A 24,177-nucleotide genomic window follows, 5' to 3' on the forward strand; every position below is an offset into this window, starting at 1 on the left:
GAGGCAGTTTGGTCCTCGGAAGATTATACGCGTGAGGCAATGGGTTGTCTACAGATATACCACTGGCCTGGACACGATCATGAAATACACGAACAAATCCGACAATGACTCCCAAGTTGAGTTCTTGATCGGCATGATTATCTTCTCTTCTATCTGTACATATTTATAGACCTGTACATTTTTCTTCTTTCGACACGTTCGACATTTTCTGTTCGAACACAGGGTTCAGGACCAGGCACTCGTTAGATACCACCAAAACATGACTTTTTATCGTTCACAACTGCGCTGTCTGTCTCGAATTTTTGACCTTGCGTGAATGTTGCAGCTTGGCTCGTTCCTCGTTGTCCCTGGCCATTGGTACTGCTCGCTATGACTCGTCGGCCGATGCCTGCGCGGCGCGAAACCATTTCAGGTCCTGACTCGGATCTGACTCGGACAATGTGTGACGTCGTGACGCCGCGGGGCGCCGGTGGAGGAGGTCAAGGTCTTCATGACAGGTGCCTGCTGTGGAGACGAGAAATCGAAGCGGTAGTTGCATGCCTGAACGGTCTAGACCACTTGGTTACTACCGTTCCCTGGCGTGGGAACAATGTGGAGACACGGAGATTCCAATAGTCTTCAAGCGTAGCTACATGGATACTTGACTCCTGTTGACGCTCTGCTCTGTTCAGATATTCTCCGTGTGGTGGGAGTACTCAGGGGTATGTCGCCGCGCAGTCCGTTCTCCGGATGGCCCGAGGGTGAGGGTGTGTGGAGTTCGTTCTCCTGCGTCGGATTTTGATACCGACCTTCGGCTCTCACAACCATGCGTCGGCTCCCTTTTTCTGCGACGAATCCTGGCGTCCTAGTCGGATTCTCGCGAACAGAGACTTCGTAGGCCGGGTATTGCCCTTTCGCAAGGATGAGAGGTGCAGGGGCACAACGTACGGGTCCAGCTCGATGCCAATGTGGGCGCGGCCATCGTCGCCGATATATCGCCCGAAACTAAACGTGCTGGATGGCTTGGTCGCGCCACGAGTCGTCGTGATTTTGGTCTTCTCACATTCTTCGACGGGGTCGTATTCCCGCAATGCGCGACTGGGCGCCACGTACGCCAGGATCGAGCCGATGGTGGTGGGCATGCGGGGTAGGAAATGCTTGATACCGAAACCGTATAGAATCGTCGCGACGACGACGTCGAGGCCCAATACGGCGACGCTCATGATAAAGGCGGGAAGAGGGATGAAGATGCGTGTTTCGGTGCGATGTTCTACACCCTCGAGTCGGATGGGCTCAGGACTGCGCTCGAAGACTTCGTCGTTGAGACCGAGGATGAGGGCGAAAATCGCGCGGTAGATCCTCTCGATGGAGGGGATCACGACTTCGGGGTCGGGAAGATCGGCGTGGGGGTCGAGCAGGTTTTCGTGTTGGGGCGTGATCTTCAACAGGTAGTTCATCCAGTCTCGCGATAGTGTGTCGTTGTGCCAGGCACTGGGTTCCTTCGCGAGCCGGAAATTCAACGCGCCGATGAGCGTATCGGTGTGGTTCGTCGAGAGCTGATAGTCAAGGGTGTTGCTAGACTTGGAGACCTGTTTCGAGGTTAGGACAACACCTTGCCGGTCGACAGTTAGTTCGAAAAGAGCTGTTGTAAACTCCGGCTCGCATACAACGAACGTGGTTTCCATGAAGCCCTGGGTATCTTCTACCTGGGAACTCCTTGACCAGCCCAGTAGGAGCATGACGTCGCAGATACGTAAGCTCAATTCCGGGCGATGGGCAAATAGGCGTACGACTTCGGTGGCAGAAGGGCCGAGCGGCGTATGACCTCGTGGCTCGCCCAAGGTCAAATCTTCGGTTTGGTAACTTGTTGGGCAGTCAGGAACGACGCTGCCTCTCCTGGATATCGTGTGATTGACCAGTGGTCCAACGCCTTGGGAATCGAATTTACCCAAGGGCGAGCATTGGGTCTTGACGCCGAAGCCTCTGGTGGTCGATGTGTACGCGTGGGCAAGCGTCCCTTGGCTGTCTGGGAGAGTGAACGGCTGGAAGTAGTAGTCCTGGCTAATCCAAGGTGGAAAAGGGGTATTCTGAGAAATGTTGTTCATAAGCACGACAAAGGGCTCATCGTAAGGTATCACGGAAGCCATGGGAAGAAAGTCGCTGCTATTCATGGTTTCGCTCTTCAACTTGACAAAAGGCATGGTCTCGAATGTGCGCGGATAGCGGGCCTGGACCGGATGTTGGTTGAAGATACCACCGAGACCGACTGCCAGGACGTTGGAGAGCAGGGCAACCGCAGCAAGCATTGCGAGAAGAAAGTGACCGGCTCCCAGTGCCCTCCACAATACGAGCTGGGGTGGGATGGCGGTATACCTTGCGTTGATGGTGCCTTTGGCCGGGCTATGGCCCGACCAGAGGTCCTTGAAAGGTTGCAGAATGCAGAGGAACCGATTCAGTAGAACCCAAAACGGTTCCATCAAGGTGGCAAATATGGTCGGCAGGAAACTGAGGAGCAGCTGTTGGACCTCAAAGCTCGCGTTCGGCGGTACAAGCCCTGTGGAAGAGTTAGCAAATGAGCTGGTTGGCGGACAGGCCTTTACGCCGCATGCTGTTTGTTTGATGTACAAGTCGATGAAAAGAAGAGAAACGAAAAACAAAAGGAAGAGAGAGAAGGGGGGAAGAGAAAGAAAACACGAGGAAAGACGCACCGCCTCTAATCTGCTCCTGCTGCTTGAGATACACAAGGCAAATCATCGCCCCGACCATGGCCACTATCACCAAGGCGCCAAGAGGACGCCGAAGAGCCCAGGGTCGAATAGGTGTGTAATGGCCTCTAGCTGCTGCCGAGTTTCGTCGGTCAAGACTAAGCCGACTAGCCTGTGCGTCGACATTGCCACCCAGGACTTCGACGATCGTTTGGCCATAGCGAGTTTGGCACCGACAGACGAGTTTGAATCTCAGATTCTGTAGTGCCTTGGTCAACTCTTCCTCGGGCAAGCAGCCTTTACCTGCGAGGCTGTCCAAAAGAGCCGAGCTGTCGCGGCATATATCCATCAATGAAGCAAGCGAATTCGGGTCCTCAGTCAGAGAACTGGGCGCCTTTCGACAGGTCCATGCCAGTGCGAGCACGAAAACGGTGACTAAACCCAGGAGCCCCTCGACTACGGCGGATAAAAGCCGACTGACGACGATGCCATGTAGCTCTACATCCTCCGTCCCTTGCGTCGTGAGAGTCTCGGTTGCGTTGACCATTACCCGACGCAGTGCAAGAGAGAAGAGCTGCTTATGTGCCACAGTGTAGGCTTCGGTGAGTCGTGAAAAGTTCTGAAACGCATGGAGCGAAGTCAGCTCCTCCTTCTGAGATCCGATGGCAAAGCCGACCATGGGAGACATGGGCCATGTCAGACCCATATCGATCGCGTGGGGGTATTGCTCGAGCAGACGTCCGAATGGAAAGTCTCGCTGAACCCGTAACTCAACAGCTGACACGCCAGCGCCGAGAAGATATTCGAACGAGGTAATGTTAAACTCGGCTTCCGTCAAGGGCTCCACCGGTCCAAGGGGGACAACCGACTCTTCAATCGGTGCAAAATCCTCGCCTGAAACAGTGACGCGGACGGGTTGTTTATGATAGCTCGTCTCGCAGAAAGCAGCCTGCAACCGAATGTCATTCGGCTGGTCCAGCATGAGGCTGCCGTTATGATGGGTCCAGATGGCCAAGAACTGATTGTGGGCATTGCGACATGTCGGGCTCTCCATGGCATAGGAGGCATAAGCACTGTCTTGGTAACCGAGGTAGAACATCTTGTACGGAGTCGTCCCGCCGAAAGCGCCGTAGGCGGCGATGTCGCTGACGTTGCAGCCTCGGCCGTTGAGAAAGTCAAAGGTCCTCCTTGATGTCGGACCGTATCGCGATATTTGGGCTGGCCAGCAGTCCAAATCGGTCCAATACTTGACGGACGTCCCTGTCCAATTCCTATTAACAGTAGGTGTTTGTAGGTCGCTGGTCTGGACTTGAAATGGCATGATGGTGTAGTCTGGAGTGGTAAATGGGGGGTACGTTTGGTCGAGCCAGGTGATGGCATAGCCATGGTTCAAGATGGAATTATCGATGGTCATGGGGTGTTCAGAGACGGGAAGGAAAGTGAGGTCGTGCACAAGACTGACATCTCGAGTCCTGATGATGGTATCGGTGGCCATGATGGCAGCTTGCAAGGGGACGATGGCCCACATGATGATTGTCATGGTCGTACCAGAGAAAAACACAGGCCAATGACTTTCCTCTTGGTTAGTTGGACGCAGGAGGGGAGAAAGGGAAGAAAAAAAGGGGTAGAGGGGTCTCCATGAGTCCATACCGATTCTTGAAGGCCCGAAACGGCACAAAGCCCACAAAGTCATACGGGTACGTCAGTAGGACGGAGTCCTTGGCCGTAGCACCCCCTTCTCGGGACATTTCAAACCAAGGCTGCGTCCGTTTCGCGTCCAGGTCGACCCAACTCCAGAACAAGCTGTAAAAGACGGCGATGATGGTGGGTAGGAAGAGGTAGCTAAAGGTGGCGAAGGGGGATAGGTCGTCGGGATCGGTGGACAGGGACAGGCCGCCTGCCATTTGGCTCTGCTGGGCCAGGACCTCGATGATGGCAACGAGAATCAGGGACAAGAGGGCAAAGCAGATTAGGACCGCGGGGCTCAGAATCGCGGGTTTCCAGCCGTCATGTTCATGGAAAGGTTTAGCGCCGAAAGGTTTGGCACCTTTCAGGCTATGCTGATCGACTGGCTTCACCGATGCACATGAGGTCGGTGGAGGACTCCCCTCCGAGTTGGGAACCTGGAGAGTGTCCTCGGATGAAGGTTGTGATCGAGTATTATCATGTTGAGCGTTGTCGTCATTTTGGCCTCCAGTGCCGGATGCTCGAGCGTGCGGTTCGTTGAAGGCAGGGGGTTCCGTCTGATTTGTGGACATTGAGACGCAGCTAGCCAGTAGCCGCCTTGCCGAAGGCTTGTGAGAAGAAGGGTGGCGGGAAAGAGAGCACAAGTCTAAACCCAAAGGGACAGGATCAAACGATAGTCCGGCAATGCGTCATCGAGTCGGCCATGGAGCGAACTGTACCACGTAGCACATTGTAACACCCGATCATGAAGGTCGGGGGACACAGGCCGTTTTATGAGCGGAGGGAAAGGCTAAAGCCCACGGCACAGGTGGCCGGGCAGACAGGCCGCGATCCAGGTGATCTCCATGGCGGCCTGTGATGCATAAGGGGAGCCCGACAGTGTGGTTGAGCGCTAAGAGGAGTGGATGGGGGTTTCTACAGATGATCTCTGAGTGGTCCGTCTATACCCAGTCGAGGGGATGCAGAGACGCGGGCCCCGGCGCTGGAGCCCGGGGCAGGGGAGAGAGGAGATGGGCTGAATGAGGTGCCGTGGTTAAGCGCCGGCGCTTGGTCGATGCAACGCTTCTTGCAGCTCCGTTGGTGATGGGGAGAGAGCATCGCGCTTGAATTTCTCCACTGGCAGATATTGATTGGCGTATTTCATCTTCAGCGATGCGAATAGAGCGCGGACGAGACGGTTTAAACGGACCGGCCCGTTGAATCTTCGTCCTTCAAGTTGGTGACGTGCAACTTTTGCAGAAGGTATGAAGCGCTTGGGTTGTGTCGAGATGACGCCAATGATTGGTCAATGCATGCAGAGAGGTCAGAATGATCACGTGATTCAGGGGTTACGAAGGTGTCGGAAAATCTTCATCCCGATTCAACAACAGCGTCTGGTCAACCCCAATGTACCTCTTCCGGAGGCAAGCCGAGTTGCACTTACAAACTTCTTATTTACAGTTGAGTGGAACATCCGCACAAATCAAGGCATACTTCCCAGTGGAAATCGTCGCACCAAACAAGTAGGAGCCGACCGTTATGACCAACCGACACCTAACACTCCTCCAACAGTTCAACATGTGGCCTTTTAGTTTTCTATTTGCTCACATCAAAGAGGAGAAGGATGCCAGGTATGGAGTCTCCTTGCCTGATGTGCCTGGATTTGTCTTCCAGTGAATGAGCGTCCGTGCGTCACGATGGAAACAGTCCCAGTTGGAAAGATTCGAGCCGCCAGGCCTACACGCACTGGACCCAACCATCTTGCGAGGTTTGTTATACAATACATATGTCGACAAGCTGCTGAGCAACAACGCCAAACTACAGAAGACGACCCAAACAGTCCTAACAGAAGACTAGAGGATAAGGCAGAGATAATATCCCGTTCCGCTTGCAAGCAAATCACCTGTCCAGTCGACCCCAAGTCTTATATAAATCATATCCAATGCCACTATCTCTCCGGTGTTCTTCTCTCATCATTCCCTTCAATCATATCCTAGTTCTCGGTGTTCTGTTCTCACCTCCATACATATCTCCCTACCTCACCCGTGGATCGCCAGCTACTAAATCCCTGACCGGATTTCAACATGATTATGGCACGGACGCCTTGGTACAACTATCAACGGCGAGAACCGCAATGACAAAGCACGTCATATATACCGATAATTACATGTCGCTACATACGTAAATATGATGAACATGGATAAATATCTCCCTTACTAACTTCCAGAGGTATAGTATATATGTTATTACACGCATATCGGGACTGGAGTTCTGGACTGGCCAGGAACGACAGGGGCTGTGTTGGGCTTTGGCCTTTAGGAGTGAATCCGCGGTGTCTTCATGTTCTGCGCATTTTCGGAACAACGCTGAGAGAAGACCATGATGAACCTGGTCTCTGAAACTACTACTTCTTCTTTTCCCGAATCACAGCGTTAGACTGTAGACAGCGTAAGCAGATTAACCGAGGTGGAGGACGATAACAGCACGATCAAAGGCCGTTCACTGCGAATGCGCAGTTGAGCGCCTTGGACCCACGAACGGAAGACGTCTGCGAGGCTGCGAATTCTGTGGCTTCGATACTAGGACCAACTACGACATAATATTCTTTCCCACTAGTTATATTATTCCGAACATCTCCCTTAATATTCCGATTACTTCGCATACCCCTTTCGCCCCCGTCGAGGTCGTTCAATCCGTTCTCGGCATCCATTATTGCCTGCGATCTAAACAAAGCATGACACCCGGCATAAGTTGTCGAAACGAGGAGTTTTTTCTCGTTCAGTCTCTCCTTGGTTATTTATCGTCTCTCCAGACCTACGCACGAATCTACCTATTACAAAGTCAAGAAGCCATCGAAAACGCTTCCTGCATGCCCGCAACCCGAAAAATCAATACTGCTAAACGCCTAAGTTCTGGCTTGATCGCCCGACGTACCCGATAAGAACCAGAACAGACGACGGAAGTATCCACCAACAGAGACACATGACACATGTAACGCATCCAGGATTATATTACTATATAGTGGGAGACCCCACAAAGGAGGTACACACCTTACGCCAGGAAGTACAGGAGAACCAAGACGTCAGCAAAGTCGTTAGTATTGCTCTCCTAAGTAAAGTGGTTGCGGTATTGCCATGCAACGAGACATCGTGTAAGTTGGAGGGGGCAGACTGTGGCAAGAATACATTACCACGACATTGGATCAAGATAGGACTCGTAGTTGTTTTCTGCTTTTATATTTTCTATATTTTAATAAAAAAAAATACCTACTTACCTACCTACCTACCTATGTGGTCGGCGACATAATTACTTGGATTTTGACTCTTGAGTACGTCTGTTGGTGTGGATGAGAGAAGAATCTCGAGAGTCGAGACTCGTAGCCCCAGATCAATTTGGGGGGAAGTGATTACTAATACCCAGATTAAGTGGGACGCGGCACGGACACACTGCGTGCCTTAGTAAGCAATGAACCAGCGTTTGCGACAATCTGCTTTCTCCTTACTCTCAGGCCTCTTCACTCTACAACGTACCGACTCCTAGAACAAGATGACGGTGGCGGAAAATATACGCATCTACCGGCAACCTGGACTCAGCCAGCTTCCAGGACACCATTCACATGAGGTCCGTGTGGATGGCCACAGCCAGTTAGCCACGGTCGGATAATCCTGATAGGTAGCGCATCTGGCTGCTGATGGGCTTGTACGACGTACATACTACGCTGGCTTAAGCCCTTCACGCGACTTTAACCTCATACGAAGCTACTCACAAGAGTCATTCTGCCCACATAGACTCGCCGACTGGAAACCTCTGACCAGGAATAACAGCGGCGCCGCGAAGACGGCGGGTGGCAGCGATTTTCTACCCATCAACTCTCCTCATCAAGACATCTACCATGATGGACTGGTACGAGCGCGTCCGAACGCGCGTGCTCGCTTGGACGCATGACACGCCGCTGCCACGGGGCGACACCGAAGCAAGAGTCGTTTTCCAGTCGTGGCACCACGTCGACCGCGATAGCCAGCAGTGGGTCGTGTCCCTCCCGGGCGCTGATACTACTACCGGCGACAATGGTTTTCAAGACGGGGATCACGATGCACCGCCGCGTCTGACGCTTCTGACGTGGAATATCGACGGCATGTCGCCCAAGGCAGAAGATCGCGTAGCCGAAATCGTTGGCCACATCACCCAGCAGTCCCCCCCAGTGGATATCATCTTTCTTCAAGAGGTTTCGAGACCAGCCTTGCACCAAATCCTAGACGACGAGCGTGTTCGTCGGTCCTGGTTCTCGAGCGAATGCGATGATCGAGCATGGAGCACGCAGTTTATCGCAACCGTCACTCTGCTATCCAGGCAACGGTTTGCGCCGATGGGCTCAGGGACAAAAACGGGTCGCGCTCGGCTGGGCCGCGTCTGGAGAGTACCCTACCCCAGTCGCTATGACAGGGATGCCCTCTGCTGCGACATCTTTGTTCCTTCGCCCGACAGTCCCCGATCCCTAACCCGGACGCGGCTTATCAACGTCCACCTGGACTCGCTCGCTATCCATCCTTCCCATCGGCCTCAACAGATGTCCATTATTTCCAGGTTCCTACGCAGCGCCGGTCGTGGCGTAGTCGCTGGCGACTTCAACCCCGTTCTAGAGGAAGATGCGACTCTGGTGGAAGGGAACGGGCTGACGGATGCCTGGACCGCTCTGCACCCCGAACAGCCTGGGTACACATGGGGGACCGATGGTAAACAGTCATTTCCTCCTGCTCGGCTTGACAAGGTCGCTCTTCTCGGACTGCGACCGTACGAAATCAGGGTGGTCGAGTCTCAGCGGCTCGGCAGTTTGTGGTTCGAAAGCCAGGGGGTTGAGAATCCGGGGAACACTCGTCCCTGGAGCGACCACCATGCATTGCTCTGTTCGTTTGCCCCAATACACAGTAGCACACCCACACGCCGCTCACTAAGGGGTAAAAGATAATTCCGGGGTCAAGGTCGTTCGTATAAGGCGCCCAGCTTGTCGAAAGTTGATTTGCGATTCAGAATAGGGGTAAATTTTTGACTAGAAAACGCACTGAGGGATATTAATTCCATGATGCCCAGCAACCCCCTATGAACATTGGTTCTATTCCTCGAGGACACTAGACATTTGTAAAACGAAAAACGCCTCATGGACATGGACACGGGCGGAATGATTCGCAGAATACATCTAAAGGCTGCGTTATACAAGCCATCCGATGTTGACAACCCCTCCAAAGGAAAACAGGCCAGAATATCGTATCATTCAATAGAGTAGGCGTTATCGACATACCAAACTAGTTCTACCTACTGTACTGTACAATGGGCCCCCGTATCGCGGCCTACTGGTTGACGTACGGAAGACGGTGGCCACGATGGTTCTCGATGCGACGGAAGCTTTGGTCTAGAAACTTCCCACGATGTAGTGGGAGAGGATAAAGGGAACAAACAGACGACCCCTCTTGTATCTCTGTTTTATACCCATTGCCAATAATGTCGTGGAATGCATTGGTTGGCATATAACGTTTGAGCTCGCTAAACTGTGTATTGACTCCCTGTCCATGGAAGTCCCAGGTCACCATACCCATGGTGTCAAGCCTGATCATGCATTGGGCACTACAAAGTGAGCACCCGTTGTTAGGATATTTTGGCCCTTGGGAAGGTGAGAGAAGACTTGCATGAAATCCCGGCACCCATCCAAATCTTCCGTGCGTGGATCGGCGACAACGAATTCAAACTCGGTCAAGTCGCTCCGGTGCTCGCTGGGGCAGCGGCGATGTTTACCACGGAATATGTCGATCCACTCGCGAACCGTGCGAGACTGCAGGACCTGGAACTGGAACGCGGCGGCAGCGCTGGCGCTGGACTCGAGCCAGCCGACGAGCTTGATTTCGAAGGTCCCCGGGTCGCCCGTATACTCCATGCTCATGCGGCAACCCCGTACTTCTCCTTTTTCATGCCGAAGAGGCATCTGTACATTGGCTTTGAACACGACATGGGGCTTTTTACGTTCCTGGTCCAGAAACTCCACAAAGAACTGCTGTACTTTGTGGTCCAGGAACGTGTCGAGGGTCTTGTCCTCCCGGTCGTCAACGTCTTCGAGGGTATATGGCCCGTCCCTGGGGGGCTGCAGGGCTTGGTGACTGTGTAGGCCGTGTCGCCTAAGAAAGTCCATGCTTGTAGAAAGGAACTTGGGAGAGTTCTGGGGAAGGGAGAAGTGTCTGGGACAGGTGATGGGACTTGACCTCGGATTTGCTGAACGTCAAGACTGGTCGAGACAGGAATCACGGGATATATGTAGACAGTTGTTACACTACTCTGTAGGTTTCCATTCCCTTTATTGACCATCCGGTGTATGGCGCTTAGTATTGTGGTGTCGTGGCATAGGTGTCATAAGATCAATGATGTTACAGATAGCACGGAGGACAACGGACAACGGTCATGAGAACACGATGATACGTATCCTTCCGTGATGGTGTATTCATAGATGGAATCGTAGTCAATTATTAATCCTGTAGCCGACGTGCTTAAAGCATCCTCGATCTAAATCTCCTGATCAACATCTGTCCATCCAAAATTGCTCCCTGCTCGTAATTCCGAGTCGTTAGTCTAGCATGAATTATCTGATGTGATTAACTTGTCGTTGGGTAGCCTTAACCTAAAGTGTACGGTGGTGCCGGGGCGCCGGGGCGGGGCCCGGGCCCGGCCAACCGATGTCCGGTTACAATTTGCGGGACGGGACGGTCGGCTCAGGCCTTGAAGTCTTCACATGTCGATTCCAGGACAGGGACGAACGATAGAGATATACTGTAAATACAGGACGTGTGACGTAGACATAAGACTTTGGCGCCCACCCAAAGGGATCAATTGATGCTTCTCGGGCCCTCGGCGCCGCAAGTCTAAACTCAGAACCGTTCGACCAACTCGGCTCGAGACATCCCATCTCCGGCGCTCCGCTCCATTACTCACTCGGAAGATCTTCAAGCTTTAGCTACTCAAACTTAACAGGGTCTCGCAAGGCTACCTAGGTCCTACCCTGCTTGATTTGCATAGCCATCATCACATGCATGATGCGCCTGTAAGCTGTGATACTGTCCCGTGTAGCCAAGCGCCGCCAATCTATCAGTACCTCCAGGTGTTGGGTCTCCATTCCAAATACGGATACATCTTTTGTCCCCACCAGGTCCAAACCGGCTGACTAACTCGCCATCAATTCATGAACATCCCGATTCCCGCTGCGCCTCCGACTCTCTGTCACTCAATACCACGGCGCTCTTGAACCGAAAGCACAGTATAATCATAATACTCCAACGATTTTCATTCCTCAGTCCTTAATTTATTTCCTCTTGGCGACGTCGTACCCAGCCTACAACTCACAAGTAGAGCAGTCATGGATCTCAGTGCCGCTTCCCTCAGGGAGAGGGCGCGGGCGCTCACAATGGATGAGCTGATCGCCGCAAGGAACAAGGTCGGCTATTCTAGACCCGACGGTCGTTCCATCACCGGCATGGCCTACCCATTGGACAAGCCCATCTTCTACGTCAAGTATGGAGGGGGCAGTCGGACGCAGGCGCAAATGATTGCCGAGGGACGCACGCAGCAATTTGCATTCAACGCCCTCGAAGCGATGCCGCCAGAAAGCAGGGCGGGGATCCATATCCCTGAGGTTTTCCGCATCATGTACGACGAAGCCGGCGAGATAAAGGGACGGTTCATTGTCATGGAGCTTGTTCGAGGGAAACGACTCGACGAGCTCTACGACACGGTAGAGAACTTTAAGGACATTTCGGCACCCTACTACGAGAAAATCACGCGGGGCCTCAAACTCCTCCTATCCATCCCTGTACCACCCGGTACGAGACCCGGGCCTGTCGGCGGGGAGCGCATGAGGCACACTTTCTTCAAAGACTACGAAGCCGCGGTGCCCTACGAATCCGTGGACAAGTTAGAAGAGCACATGAATAATGTTGGTACCGATATCAGTATAAGAAACCTAACAGTCTGCTAATCATTCACGGACTCCAGCTGGCGACCTGGTTCAACGAATCCGCGCCGACAGTTCGCCTCGAGCGAGAGCTGCACTTGGTGTACTCCGACCTACACCTGGGCAATTTCATGTTCACGGATTCTGGCGACCTGTACATGATCGATTTCGAACACGCTTCGTTCTTGCCCCTGAGCTTTATGCACTTTGCCCTCCACTGCCCTTCGGTCATGTCCAAACCCGTCGCCTGGCACATTCGGGATCACTTTAAAGACCTCCCGAACGAGAACTTTGAGGTGATGCATAAGATTTCGGGTCTTATGCTTAAGAGTAGCGCCACTCTCGGTACGTTGGTTGTATAGTTGGATCTGCTGTCTTCAGTTACCGCCAGTCGTCAGAGTGTGAGCAGTCGCTAACAGAAAACTCTTGGACAGGTTTAACGCCGAGGAAACGCAAGTGAAAGTAGCCCTTGGCGTATCAGGGTAAGTATGTTATGAGGGACATTATTGTCCAAGACAAGCCCTGGGTAAGTCTTGTCGCCGCCTTGGTTGGGGATCACAGTGGGACGTTGGAACTACAAGGTAGAGAAGCAGTGAGTGGGAGTATCAGCTGTTGTGTCTGATGGAATGCGGTGCCTGTAAACTGAATCTCAAGTTAAGAAATACGGAGATATTGAGGACTAAGGACGAGAAGAGCTTTAGTAGTGGCTGGAGCTGGATCATTGCGTTTCCGTAAAGGAGCTGGGTGGCCACTAATCAGTATTGGGCGGACTATTATTGCCATTGAGATATAATCCATGGGAGCAGACAAGAACATCATGGTTTCACTCCTTCGTTCTGATGTCGAGGTGTCATCTGTAGAGGAATGCCCCTGACCTTCACCTAAACAGACGCTCCTCACTTATAGTCCTCTGATCTCTCTGTTGTCTTACATGGCATTAGACACCCTGACCCAACATGGACGATGTATAACTTCCGGCACTGATAAAGGAACAGGAAAAGTAGCTAGATAGTCTATACCAAACACCCCTCTTCACCTTCATATTGTATAGATGGGCGTAATACTGAGCCAAGGGAGATGCATAAGACCGGTCTGGTTTCTAGGACTGTAGACACAACGAGAGTCTACCATCCATGTCTCGACTTGATCCTGGATATCATTTCTGCTTGATTTCTCATGAATAACCACATGAACAAGTCCTGTATAATATACAGTACCAAACATAAGCCACAGCATGAGATGGCCAGTCTTTTGATAGTACACTTCGCGCTGCACCAAATCATCTCACACCTCGTCAACACGCATAGTCCGCCCCAGCCAGGTTCCCCATCCCCTCCACCGCCAACCCCCCCTCCACACCAGCCGACCTAAACTCCTCAACGAGCTCCTCGATCCTCTCAACGTCCTTGATCCGCCAGAACGCGTGGAGAGCGTCAACAAAGCGCCTGGACGCAGCATCGACATTCTCCTCCGACTCGGCCGCAAAGCAAAGACGGTAATACGCCCACGCGTCCCGCGCAAGCACCACCTCGTCGGCCGCGAACATGGCCCCCGGCGCAGGGAGTACGAGGTGCGGACGGTGCGTGCAGAACGCCAGCAGGGCCGTGCCGAGTGCGAGCCCGTCGACGCGGGGGAGGGACCCCCCCGGCGCGCCGCGGGCCATCCAGAGCGGGTGCGAGGGGAACCGGATGCGGAGCCAGACGAACATGCCGCCGCGGGGCCAGGCAAAGTCGTACAGCTGCGTCTTGGTGACGACGCGCCAGTCGTCGTCGGTTTTGTCCCCCCGCGTGTCGTCTTGGCCGGTCGGTTTGCTGCGGACGGGTTGCTTGAGCTGGAGCAGGTGGGCGCCGTCGTCGAGGATGCGGGCCATGCGGCTCATGCGGCGCTCGTAGGTCCCGCGGAGGCCTTCGAGCCAGCGGACCCAGCCTGAGGTGTCCCAGCCTTCAAAGGCGAGCTGTTCCTTCTTGGAAGGGAGGGAGGCGAAGGAGGCAGTGATGGAGGGGGGTTGGGAGCCCAGGAGGAGCTCGGACACCATTGCTTGGACGAAGCCGGAGGGTTGTTGCGTGGATGTTTCGGCGATTCTAGGCGGGTTAGGTGAGTGATGGACAAGATGGAGCGACAGGAAAGCAAGGGAGGGACAGATAGTACCTTACGATCCGCTCGATAAACTCGGGCTGGGCTGTGACCCAGCCGAGACGGCAGCCGGGAGCAATGGTCTTGGAAAAGGTATCGAGGCGTACGACACGGCCATCGACATCCATGCTAAGATATGACGGGACAAGAGAGTCCAGGAACGGATAGCCGGACGACTTGGTAGGGGTGTACGAAGAGTCCTTCTCAGACTGGTGTTTCTCCACCGGAACAGTCTGCCCACGGGACACAGCCTCCTCCGTTTCGGCGGAAGGGTACTGCAAGAACCAATACGGATCATCCTCGATGATGATGATGTCGTATTTCTGACAAAGCGCGTAGATCTCCCGACGGCGCTTCACGGACAGCACGCCGCTGGTGGGATTATGGCCCATGGTAACTGTATACATCAAGTGAGGTCTGCGCCCCCTCCTGTCGTCCCACGAGGCAAGGACGGCCGCGAGACCACCAGGCCCATCGACGAGCATGCCCTCGTCATCAATCTCGACGGGAACGATACCGATACCGCGGGGCCGGCTCTGGGCCAAGACGTTGGGGTAGAGGAACTTTTCGACGAGCAGGTGCGGGCGCGAGGCAATCGCATCCGTGGCCGGGTTCCACGGGTCGGTGAGGAGCTCGAGCGTCTTGGCCATGCCGTCGGTCGAGCCGCAGCTGAGGACCACCTCGGGGCCGCCGGCGTAGGGAACGTCCGGGTGGAGGTGGTTCCGGGTGAAGTGGCGGATGAAGGAGAGGAGCGGCGGGTACCCTTCGGCGGTGCCATATTGGAGGGCCGTGGCTAGGTCGATTCGCTTGGAGAGGTCGGCATCGGGCCGGACTTTGGGGATGGAGATGTGGTTCGCCGACTTGGGGTTGTTGTGGTCGTCGTCGTCGCGGGGGGACTTCTTTTGGGACCCGAATAGGTTCAGACCCCAGCTCTTCTTTTCCGACTCGGGAGAAGGGCCGCTGGATTTGTCGGTATAGCGACTACCGCCGTTGGGAGCAGAGGAGATGGTGGCCGCGGCCATGGTGTCGGCCACAGCATCGGGACTGGGGGGCTCGTTGGGCGTGGGTGTCCATCTTTCCGGCTTGGCAGCCTGTGCCTCGAGAGTGTCGTACGGGAAGAAGGATGGATTAGGAAGACCTACAACGGACGAGGGACGTCAGCGGACTGCATTGTGGCGTAGGGGATTGATCACGCAATAGTGGAAGGCCAATGGGCATTGCAGATGTGCGCCCGCGACGTTGAATTGAACGCAGTAGGGGGTACAATTGCGACGTCGCATTACTGCAAGACATGGACCACAGGCGCTACACACCTCCGGCAAGGTTTCCGATTCCAGGAATCTGAAAAAACTTGTAGAATTTCTTGAGATCACTCGGTTGGCGCAGCTTGGTGATGGTCGAGTAGTGGTGGCTCAGGTCCAGGGGAGGAGGTTTTGCCGTGGTGGCCTGGCTAGACTCCATTTCGTCTTGATAAAGATAAATGAAATAAGGAGATGACTCGCTGATAATCGATGCAAGGTCCCAATTGATGCGATTAGAGAGTCCAGAGTTGATGTTGTTCGAACAGTCCTACCATCACAGGGAGTTCAGCCATTTCGCCATCTACAAAAGTCGCTGACAAATCCCAACTTACCATCACCGAGATATCCGACTATCCTTGGCTAAGACCCAACCCTGGATCCCGGAACCAGTTTGGGTTATCGATAGGAGAAAAACTGGGGCTCCAAGGACGGTGAGAGCGGTGAGAGCGGTGAGGTCGGTGAGGTCGGTGAGACAGGACCAAGTCGGATGCCGTCGAACTGGTTGGGCTTCAAGGCCCTATTCGCAAGACCACGGCGCATCTACAATGACGTCTCTTCTCTACTCTTGTACTGCTGGCTTGAGAAAAGAAAAGACCACCACATCGTTCGGCCGCTCGGCACATCACAATCACATAAACCAAGACAGGTTGGTCACAAGTTCAGAGTTCGCTAAAAACAGAAACGAAGAATAAATCCGGGAATCTTCTTTTCCATTGGTCAAAAGGTCAACATTCCTAGTTGCCATTTACGCCTCGAGGTGAAATCATGCATGCCATACCAAGCCGTTGCGCAAAACCTCCCTCTCTCACACCCCTCCCCTCCCCATTCTTTTGCCAAGTCATTAACAGAAAAAGGTCACAGACAAGAAAACAAGCCAAGCGCTTATTGCTTCGCTTATTGCTTCTGCTGCTCCTTGGAGAACACGGCGGCGTACGGGTTGAGGCGAAGCATGACCTGCTTGTTGCGGAGCGGGTTCTTCTTCTGGACCGCCGGGCGGCGCGTGGTCGGGCCGCCCTTGGGAGCCCGCACCGACGACTGGAGTTCCTGCGAGTTGATGATACGGCTGAGGTCGGCCTGCGAGATGATGTTGGACGGAAGGAGGTAGTCCTTCTTGAGCTCGGACGACTCGGTCGTGGTGCCGTAGATGGTGTCGAGCGCCTTGAACGCCGCGGAGCTCCAGACGATGAACCGGCCGAGGTGGCCGCCGGGCGCGAGCTGGAGGAGGTTGAGCTCGGTGACGGGGCACGTCTCGACGCCGGGGAGGTTCTGGAAGCCGCGGATAAACTCACGGCCGTCCGTCTCGGGGTCGTAGATGACCAGGGGGCCGCGGCGCTGGCGGAAGCGGCGGCCGCGCATCTTGCCCTTGCCGGCACGCATCTTCTTGGACTTCTTCACCTTGTCAACGTCGTCGCCGGCACCGACGGCCTTGAGGAGACCCAGGGCGGCGGATGTCTTGATCACGGCGTCGTTCTCGAAAGCGGACGAGTCGACGACGAGGGGGACCTCGGACACGTTGGAGATGCGGTGGCCGCGGGCGAGCAGCAGGGGGGGGAGGGCCGAGGCAGCCAGAGCCGAAGCGACAGCGTAGCGCCTGTGCTGGTCAGTAATGTTCCTCTCTCTCTCTCTCGTTGCCACCAAATACTCACTTCTGGTTCAGGTTAATCTTAATGTGCCACTTGCGCCAGGTCTTGGTGGGAGCGAACATGCGACCAGCACGACACATGTTACCGAAAGCAGCCTGACCGGCACGGTGGGTACCACCACCCGAGACACGGGGGATACGGGCAACAGCACGACCTGAGATGATACTGTCAGCTTATTTCGTCTTGACGCTGTGTTGTTTTGTTTGTCGAGACAAAACATCTTGGTGAGCGTCCGTGGTCGACATTCATCCCCACTTCTCTCCAGAGTCCCCTTTTCCTCCCCTACAATATATCGAATCCTTCCACTGTTCATCGGGCAAAGGAACACGGCGGTGACTAACCAGTTCCCCAAGACTCGGCAGAGGTCTGTTCACCAGCCTTCGAGCTCACGGCATAGGGTTGACGCTTGTTCTTGGCCAGACCCTTGTGAACCTCCTGGACGATATCGGTACGGATCGGGGCCTGGAAGACCAGCGGCCAGGTGTGCGTGTTGCCGGTGGCCTTGCCATCGGCCCCGATGATGGTGACGGTAGGTCGCGAAGCCATCTTGATTTTCGGTGATTGACCCTATACCCGCCGGAACACAACAAGTCAGTACACCGATTCGTCAAACCCGAGTCGAAATGATAATCTCTCCTTGTCGAAAAGAGACGAGGACAAGGAAAATATCGATTGCATACCTCGGTCGTGGGTGGGCTTCGATGCTGTTGGGGTTAGTAAACGGAGTTGGAGGGTTTTGGCCTGGAGACTCGCGAGAAATTTGGCCCTGGTGTAATTTTTTCGATTCGTTTGGTGGGCAGCTTCGACCCTAGGAAGTGACAGTACGTACCGCAATTCGTTGCAATCTTAGCGAAGTGGTGGGGCTGGTCACGTGTTGTATCCACTCTACCACCGATAAGACACAGTCCCCTTACCATGGGCAGTACTCATCCTCGATACTGTCATTGGCCAATTCGATCACAGTGTTTCTACTGAGTACCTACACTCAGGTCCTTCCATTAATCTCATACGTATTCCGCTATCATAATCATCGCGCATCATATCATAAACGTGGCTTCGGTAATCTCATCATCTACGCAGTAGATCCGTCCTCACTCCAACCTCTTCCACTCATCGACAAGTTTATCCACCTCTCTCTTCGTCCACGCATCGTTTTGCCCGTGCTGGTCCAACCGCGCCAGCTCGTTGCGGATATCCGTCCAAGCCCTCTGCCTCTCCAGGACCCTGGCCTCGAGGTACTTCACATCGTTATGCCGGCACGCTTTCCTGAACACGTCCCTCATGCGACTGGAGTACAGCTGGCACGTGGCTACCGGCAGCCGCTGCGGTTGCATGTAAAAGTTCCGCGCGATCGGGTTGTTGTCTTCCACTTTCGGCCGGACAACCTCGTCGAAACACTCGCCGCACACCGTCAGCTCGGGGATATGCTTCATGACGTGCCATCCCTTGTCGGTAACCGGTCGGTCCTCGGAGCACTCGGCAAACAGCGAGAGCCGCTCTATTGTCTTTGTCAGACTGGTCATGTTAGGCGGCGTCGCAGTCGCCACGGCTCGCTCCGAAGTCGTCTCCATAGCGTCAAAGTACAATACGAATCGCTTTCGTTGTGGGTGGAAGTACATCGCACAGGTACCCCGGGTGGGGACTGCGGGAGACTGTTGCGGAACGAAAATGCCCGTCAGGTTGGGTAGCAGGATCTCGATCGTTTTGGCGCATTCGTAGCAGACGGTGAAACCGGGAACCGTGGTCTGGCTGTAGGGATCGACAATCGAATACCAGACTCGTACCGCTTCACGGTTCCCGGGGCAAGGCTGGCTGTGGGCCACGCTGGCTATCAGGTGAAACAGCCTCAGGTCCGGCTGGCCCTTCTTCAGGGTGAGAAGCCATGCGATGCGGTACCAAGGGGACGAGCCAAAGTCGCAGCTGATCGGCCTGTCCATGGGTCGGAAGAGCGTCGGCACGAATTCGTTACGGTACGGCGTCTCGGCGAAGACGGCCATGTAGCAGTCGGGACAAATGTTAAAAGTGTCGCAGCGGGGTAGACTGAGCCAATCTGCCTTGCCAGTAACCCCTTTCCTTCGGGGGCAGTCGGGAATAGGAGCCATGCCTCCCCTGTTGGCGTCCTCTGAGTATCGCCGGTAGCTGCCGGTAGACTGGTCGGTGGGAAGCGTCTTCTGTTCCGGTTCGAAAGCGGGTGGCGGCCAGGAGCTGTCCTGCCGAGAGTCAAGGTCCGCACGCGAAACACGTGCGTCAGCGGAAGAAGGCGCCGGTGATCGGCTCTCCTCGCCGGCTGGCTCGGGCGGTATCGCAGGCATGACAGCCGGGATGGACACAGGCATGGACATGGACGAGCTAAGAGTGGGAGTGCCTCGCGATCGGGAGGAAGGGGCGCGGCGATCGTCCTCTCGAAGGCCAAAACTATCCTTTGCCGAGCGCATGTCATCTTCGGGGTATGGCAAGGAGGACCCTCTGCTACGGTACGCTACCGGGAAAGTGCCGGCGCTTCGGGAGATGGGCGAATGGCCGTCTGCAAAGGCTTTCCCTGAACCCTTGGAAGTTGCGATAGGAGATGCCGGAACCCACGCCCTCGAGGGGTAGTCTCCATCCTCGGCGTGCAACACCGGCCGGCCCTCGTACGCAGCAGTCGATCTCCTGCGGCGTGAATTTGACGGGGGCGCCCTGAGTGAATGCTCAGCGCTGGAATTACGATCATCCTGTCCCCTTGGCGGAGGGGACTCGCGGCTATACATCGATGCGCGCCGTTCTCGTCTCCTGTCGTACGAGTCCGGGGCATACTCATTTCGTCTCCTAGCTTCACTAGACCGATCCTCTGAGAATCGCGACGTTGGGAACGGGGGCTCGGCGCTGACGGCGGACCTCCTCGTCGAGCCGCGCGTCGGGGAGCAACCACCACCAGGATCTTCCACTCGTCTACCCTCGCCCAAGCTGGAGCGGCTTCTCTGGGCCGACGCTGGTGTATCCTGGCTTCGCGAGTAGTCATAATAGGCCTTATCACGGCCGCCAGTGGTGTGCTTGATGATTTGCGGCGAAAGATACCCGTCGTTCGCGGTCGAGAAGCGCTGCTTTGTGCGATACGAAAAGTCGGGCGGCGGTTGGTCTACGTACGTGGTAGACATGCTTCGGCGATGGCCTCCAGCCCCGGACGGGGCCGAGGCGAAACTAGTCTCAAGAGGCGGAAGATCCTGCCGGCTCATGCGTCTCTCCGACCTCGTCCGGGCGAGCCCGTCGTCGCCGTCTGTCCCCATGGGACCGTACTTGCGAGCCGTATTGGCCATGTAGTCTTCATTTTTCACAATTTTGGGGGCCGATGACGGGGCCGTGTCGGATGGCTTCTCCTTCTTCTCATTTGTCTCCTTTGCCTCTTTTGTCTCCTTTGTGCGGGCGGCAGATTCAAGAGGGCCGCTAGAGTCTGAAATGTGGACAAAGCGACGCTCAGGGTTGTGCTCATGGACCATTTCAATGAGGGGTAGTTGGTCGACGTCACCACGTGAGGGAGGTTCGTCGAGGCTTCCCTGTGTAGCGCTGCCATGCTCTTTTACGAGCGCCTCGTCTTCATCTTCGACAGTAGGAGGGGGCGGTCGGGGTAGATATCGCGGGACACCACGATCAGGGCTGTCGCGTCGGGGAGCGGACGAAAGTGTACTGCTTGAGCTATGCTATTTTGTAAGCTACACTGAAAAATGCACGATGCAGAGACTGGCATCGCCGTCTGGTAGACGGAAGGAAGAGAGCACAGAGAGCTTACGGTCTGGGACTCTTGCTCCTGGAGGTCGTGAAATAGCCGTCCTTGAGAAGGCTCTGAATGCTGCGGGGTTCCGCGTCGGCCATGATGGAGGCTGGGTATAAGAAGAACAGAAATACTCGGAAAACGACTGTTTATGAAAATATCGGCGACGGCGTCATGTTCGCGAGGCGAACGCTAGAAAAGCTTGGGACGGCAAGGGGGTTGACTCTAGCTTACGCCTGCCTTGAGCGGGAGCGGTGATAAAGCGTTTCGTGATTAGCGAGTATCGTAGTAGTCGCCGTGTAGTCGTAGCAGTGGTAGTAAAGATCGCAGCAGGGGCTGGATTGGTAGCTTAATGACGAACGAATCCCGAAGCTGATGCGTGGTCTGACTGTTCTCGCTAATGAGCTTGGATCATCAGCACGAATAGCTGGACACAGACGTTCAGCACACAAATGAGAGAGACGAGATATGGTCAGAACTTGATAGGCAAGGTAGAAGCAAAGAAAGGAATGAAGGGGATGGCTCTGAGAGTGGGACGACGAAGAGAGGATTTGTTTACGGCCTTGTTTCGTATTCGTATGGTGAGGGTGGTGAGGCGCAGCGTCTCGATAGATGACATAGCGGGTGGAGACCGTTGGTACTGTTACGGTGTTTAGACTGTGTGGATACGGTACTGTTGCAATCATTATGTAAGCCAGATCGTTCCCCACCATCTTCCAGAAGTGGGGCGGGCACGGTTATCCACTGTCCTCGCCGACATTTTCTCTCCTCTCAGGGGACCCTACCACCCCGACGGGCGACAGGCGATAATCGAGGAACCACCAGGACGGATTAATACTAGAAGTCGCGTCCTAAGGCCCGAAACAACACTTCACTTCTGGATAAACATCCTTTGTTTCCGACCTCCATCCCGTGGGCCGTCAAAAAGCCTCGAGCAAATCCATTCATTCCCTGTGCTGGGCTCCGGCACCATGCCACCGACTGCGTGCTCAGATAACCTATGAACAACCAGCCATTCTTGGCTGAAGCGAATTCTTCCGCGGATGCACCATGAACGGGCGTTTTCGTAAGGCATCATTTGATCCTGCGTCGTATGTTCGAGTCTGTTCACCGCCTTCCGAGGCCTTTATATTCCCAGCCCGAATCTTTGACTGGCCCCGCGGATATGCTTGATGCTTCCTGACGTAGCACATGTGGCACACCCTTCACATAATGGTCTGCATACCGCAAAGAAAAGCACTTGTTGCTATGCTAGGCCGCGCAAGCGACGAAGATCCTCGCAGAGGGTTGCCTCCCTGCGCGTCCGCGGACCTACTACCAACAAGCCGGGGACGACTATCGATACTGCCTACTACAAGTACTCTAACCACTGTACACTCCAACGTCGGAGAAGCAGAAAATAACCTACCGTTATGGGCTGTACTGTACGTGTAGATCTCAAGCCTTCGCAAGCGAACAAAGTACGCCTCGCAGATCCTCGTCGTCTTTATCCATGCCATCAAGCTTGCTAGCCTGCATCTCGGAAGATGAGTGGCCGTGAGAAAAGTGTGTCGTCAAACATGTGGGGGACCAACTGTCCGCCTGCAAGTAATACACTGGATAGATGACCTATGTCTGTAGAAGACCTACTTAGACTTCCTGCCACGGAACGCCATGTTCCACTTATGACAAGAGGCTCAACTAACTACAATAACCCAGCTGCTCAAAGCAACGATATCATTGTAAATATCCTTTTCCTAATTACGGCTATTGCCTCGTTTCCCATGGCTATCAGCACCATTTACATGTAGAATATGGGTAGCCTTGTTTGTAGTCGTCGTAGGGAGATGCCTGTTCTGGAAGAGACTGTTGATGGGCAGATACATAATATCCCGTGCTTGATGTGAAGAAGGGTCTTGTTCAATCCCATAGTCACATACGAAGTTTATACCTCGTGGTTCCTGGACCATTGGTCCCTTTTTTTGGTACCTCTCCAGCCAGATGTGGTGCCTCGCTCTTTGAAAGAGTTCTGGTTGCGCTTCGTAAGTATCACGGGCGTAACACATTACCCTCATACGAAGTATGCCTGGTCTCGTTTTGACTAGATAGGGACACTCTGTGTTTAAAGGTTATAGTAATTCTTTGCCAGTTGCACCTATCACTCCTCGACGCCGACTCGCCGCATAAGAAGGCTAATAAACACCACTGAATTAATCCTTGTCCAGAAACTCCTCAATGTCCTTGTCTTCCTCGTCCTCCTGCAACTCCGCCAGCCTCCGCTCCTCGGCATCCAGCAGCTTCTTCAGAACATGCCGCTGGCGCCGCCTAGCCTTCTTGCCCCAGTTGGCGACCGCAGCGGGCCCTTCGGCTTCCTCTTCATCGTCATCGGAATCCTCGGGGATGGCGGCCTGGCCGCGGATGTCGTTGGGAGTGAGCCTGGCTCGAGGGGCGGCGGGCTCTTCCTGTTCTTCTCCCGCCTCGTGGCCACGCGTCTGAAGTTTGCTGCCAAACTTCATGATGTAGGGGCGTAGGAGGGCATAGGCGCCGACGATGATGACAAGGCGGATGACTTTTAGGAGGGTGAGGTCCTCGAAGGTGGCGCGAAGATTGGTTGCGGCGCGATTGACGTACTCCATGGCTTCTTTCTTTGAATGGGAGCGCTTGAGAAGGAAGAGCTTTCGACGGGATGAAAGATTGAAGTGATGGGAGTTGGAATGGAGAGATGGGTGACGCTGGGATGGATGTGCGAAGTGCACCACTTATAAGTGTCGGGTGGCGCAAATATAATTTTGATCTCAGCCAAGTGCAGTTGAACCAGGGCTCTGAAAAATGAGTTTTAGACAGGACCTCCGGGGGACCTTATAAGATGGGACAACGTTGCGCGAATTTTCACACTCGTAGGAGGGATTAAAAATCTGGTGATGCAAAAGTATCCAGCTGCTGGGGCAGGGACATGGAGTCTGGAAGCGTCGGCATGGCGAAATGCGCCGGTCTGAGGACCCCATGTAGCCACGCTAAGCTCAGCTTGGCGATGTGGCCC

General features: G+C 54.5%; 8 protein-coding genes across 8 annotated transcripts; 2 read left to right on the plus strand and 6 right to left on the minus strand.

The window, feature by feature from the left end:
• Positions 1-797: 797 nt before the first annotated feature.
• On the minus strand, positions 798-4,690 carry ACRALDRAFT_2080653 (uncharacterized protein; the record flags this gene model as incomplete). The annotated part of the gene is made up of 3 exons (XM_071022386.1): positions 798-2,533; positions 2,688-4,255; positions 4,335-4,690. Coding segments are annotated over 3 exons (3,660 nt in total), but the record flags the coding sequence as incomplete, so codon positions are not given.
• Positions 4,691-6,664: 1,974 nt separating this feature from the next.
• On the minus strand, positions 6,665-7,059 carry ACRALDRAFT_205432 (uncharacterized protein; the record flags this gene model as incomplete). The annotated part of the gene is made up of 4 exons (XM_071021703.1): positions 6,665-6,715; positions 6,778-6,786; positions 6,853-6,905; positions 7,014-7,059. The coding sequence occupies 4 exons, from the start codon at positions 7,057-7,059 to the stop codon at positions 6,665-6,667; spliced, it is 159 nt and encodes a 52-aa protein (XP_070879670.1).
• A 24-nt stretch (positions 7,060-7,083) lies between these two features.
• Positions 7,084-9,529, plus strand: ACRALDRAFT_205431 (uncharacterized protein; the record flags this gene model as incomplete). Its single annotated transcript, XM_071021702.1, has 11 exons — positions 7,084-7,258; positions 7,303-7,340; positions 7,389-7,430; positions 7,494-7,521; positions 7,679-7,751; positions 7,813-7,901; positions 7,943-7,993; positions 8,026-8,055; positions 8,165-9,274; positions 9,343-9,360; positions 9,438-9,529. 11 exons carry the CDS (start codon positions 7,084-7,086, stop codon positions 9,527-9,529), a joined length of 1,746 nt encoding a protein of 581 aa, XP_070879671.1.
• A 2,405-nt stretch (positions 9,530-11,934) lies between these two features.
• Positions 11,935-13,166, plus strand: ACRALDRAFT_1059576 (uncharacterized protein). The gene is made up of 3 exons (XM_071016062.1): positions 11,935-12,318; positions 12,378-12,681; positions 12,771-13,166. The coding sequence occupies exons 1-3, from the start codon at positions 12,031-12,033 to the stop codon at positions 12,794-12,796; spliced, it is 618 nt and encodes a 205-aa protein (XP_070879672.1). The 5' UTR covers positions 11,935-12,030; the 3' UTR covers positions 12,797-13,166.
• Positions 13,167-13,349: 183 nt separating this feature from the next.
• Positions 13,350-16,067, minus strand: ACRALDRAFT_1038399 (uncharacterized protein). The gene is made up of 3 exons (XM_071015098.1): positions 15,783-16,067; positions 14,485-15,607; positions 13,350-14,417 (listed from the first exon to the last, which is right to left on the minus strand). Exons 1-3 carry the CDS (start codon positions 15,928-15,930, stop codon positions 13,631-13,633), a joined length of 2,058 nt encoding a protein of 685 aa, XP_070879673.1. The 5' UTR covers positions 15,931-16,067; the 3' UTR covers positions 13,350-13,630.
• A 597-nt stretch (positions 16,068-16,664) lies between these two features.
• Positions 16,665-17,959, minus strand: ACRALDRAFT_1053700 (60S ribosomal protein uL4; the record flags this gene model as incomplete). Its single annotated transcript, XM_071015788.1, has 3 exons — positions 16,665-17,361; positions 17,417-17,567; positions 17,755-17,959. The coding sequence occupies 3 exons, from the start codon at positions 17,957-17,959 to the stop codon at positions 16,665-16,667; spliced, it is 1,053 nt and encodes a 350-aa protein (XP_070879674.1).
• Positions 17,960-18,374: 415 nt separating this feature from the next.
• Positions 18,375-21,681, minus strand: ACRALDRAFT_1059572 (uncharacterized protein). Its single transcript, XM_071016061.1, has 2 exons — positions 21,177-21,681; positions 18,375-21,082 (listed from the first exon to the last, which is right to left on the minus strand). The coding sequence occupies exons 1-2, from the start codon at positions 21,257-21,259 to the stop codon at positions 18,505-18,507; spliced, it is 2,661 nt and encodes an 886-aa protein (XP_070879675.1). The 5' UTR covers positions 21,260-21,681; the 3' UTR covers positions 18,375-18,504.
• Positions 21,682-23,133: 1,452 nt separating this feature from the next.
• On the minus strand, positions 23,134-24,046 carry ACRALDRAFT_1059571 (uncharacterized protein). Its single transcript, XM_071016060.1, has one exon. The coding sequence runs from the start codon at positions 23,771-23,773 to the stop codon at positions 23,348-23,350; it is 426 nt and encodes a 141-aa protein (XP_070879676.1). The 5' UTR covers positions 23,774-24,046; the 3' UTR covers positions 23,134-23,347.
• Positions 24,047-24,177: the final 131 nt, after the last annotated feature.

Source organism: Sodiomyces alcalophilus (genome assembly GCF_042370955.1).
Source record: "Sodiomyces alcalophilus JCM 7366 unplaced genomic scaffold ACRALscaffold_1, whole genome shotgun sequence".
Lineage (NCBI taxonomy): Eukaryota > Fungi > Ascomycota > Sordariomycetes > Glomerellales > Plectosphaerellaceae > Sodiomyces > Sodiomyces alcalophilus.

Coding starts and splice junctions, on each gene's coding strand:
- ACRALDRAFT_1059576 (XM_071016062.1), top strand. CDS start 12,031: ATGTACGACGAAGCCGGCGAGATAAAGGGACGGTTCATTGTCATGGAG. Junction 12,319..12,377: donor TAGAAGAGCACATGAATAAT/GTTGGTACCGAT, acceptor CACGGACTCCAG/CTGGCGACCTGGTTCAACGA. Junction 12,682..12,770: donor TAAGAGTAGCGCCACTCTCG/GTACGTTGGTTG, acceptor ACTCTTGGACAG/GTTTAACGCCGAGGAAACGC.
- ACRALDRAFT_1038399 (XM_071015098.1), bottom strand. CDS start 15,930: ATGGAGTCTAGCCAGGCCACCACGGCAAAACCTCCTCCCCTGGACCTG. Junction 15,608..15,782: donor AATCGGAAACCTTGCCGGAG/GTGTGTAGCGCC, acceptor CGTCCGTTGTAG/GTCTTCCTAATCCATCCTTC. Junction 14,418..14,484: donor TTTATCGAGCGGATCGTAAG/GTACTATCTGTC, acceptor TAACCCGCCTAG/AATCGCCGAAACATCCACGC.
- ACRALDRAFT_1059572 (XM_071016061.1), bottom strand. CDS start 21,259: ATGGCCGACGCGGAACCCCGCAGCATTCAGAGCCTTCTCAAGGACGGC. Junction 21,083..21,176: donor AGGAGCAAGAGTCCCAGACC/GTAAGCTCTCTG, acceptor AAAATAGCATAG/CTCAAGCAGTACACTTTCGT.
- ACRALDRAFT_1059571 (XM_071016060.1), bottom strand. CDS start 23,773: ATGGAGTACGTCAATCGCGCCGCAACCAATCTTCGCGCCACCTTCGAG.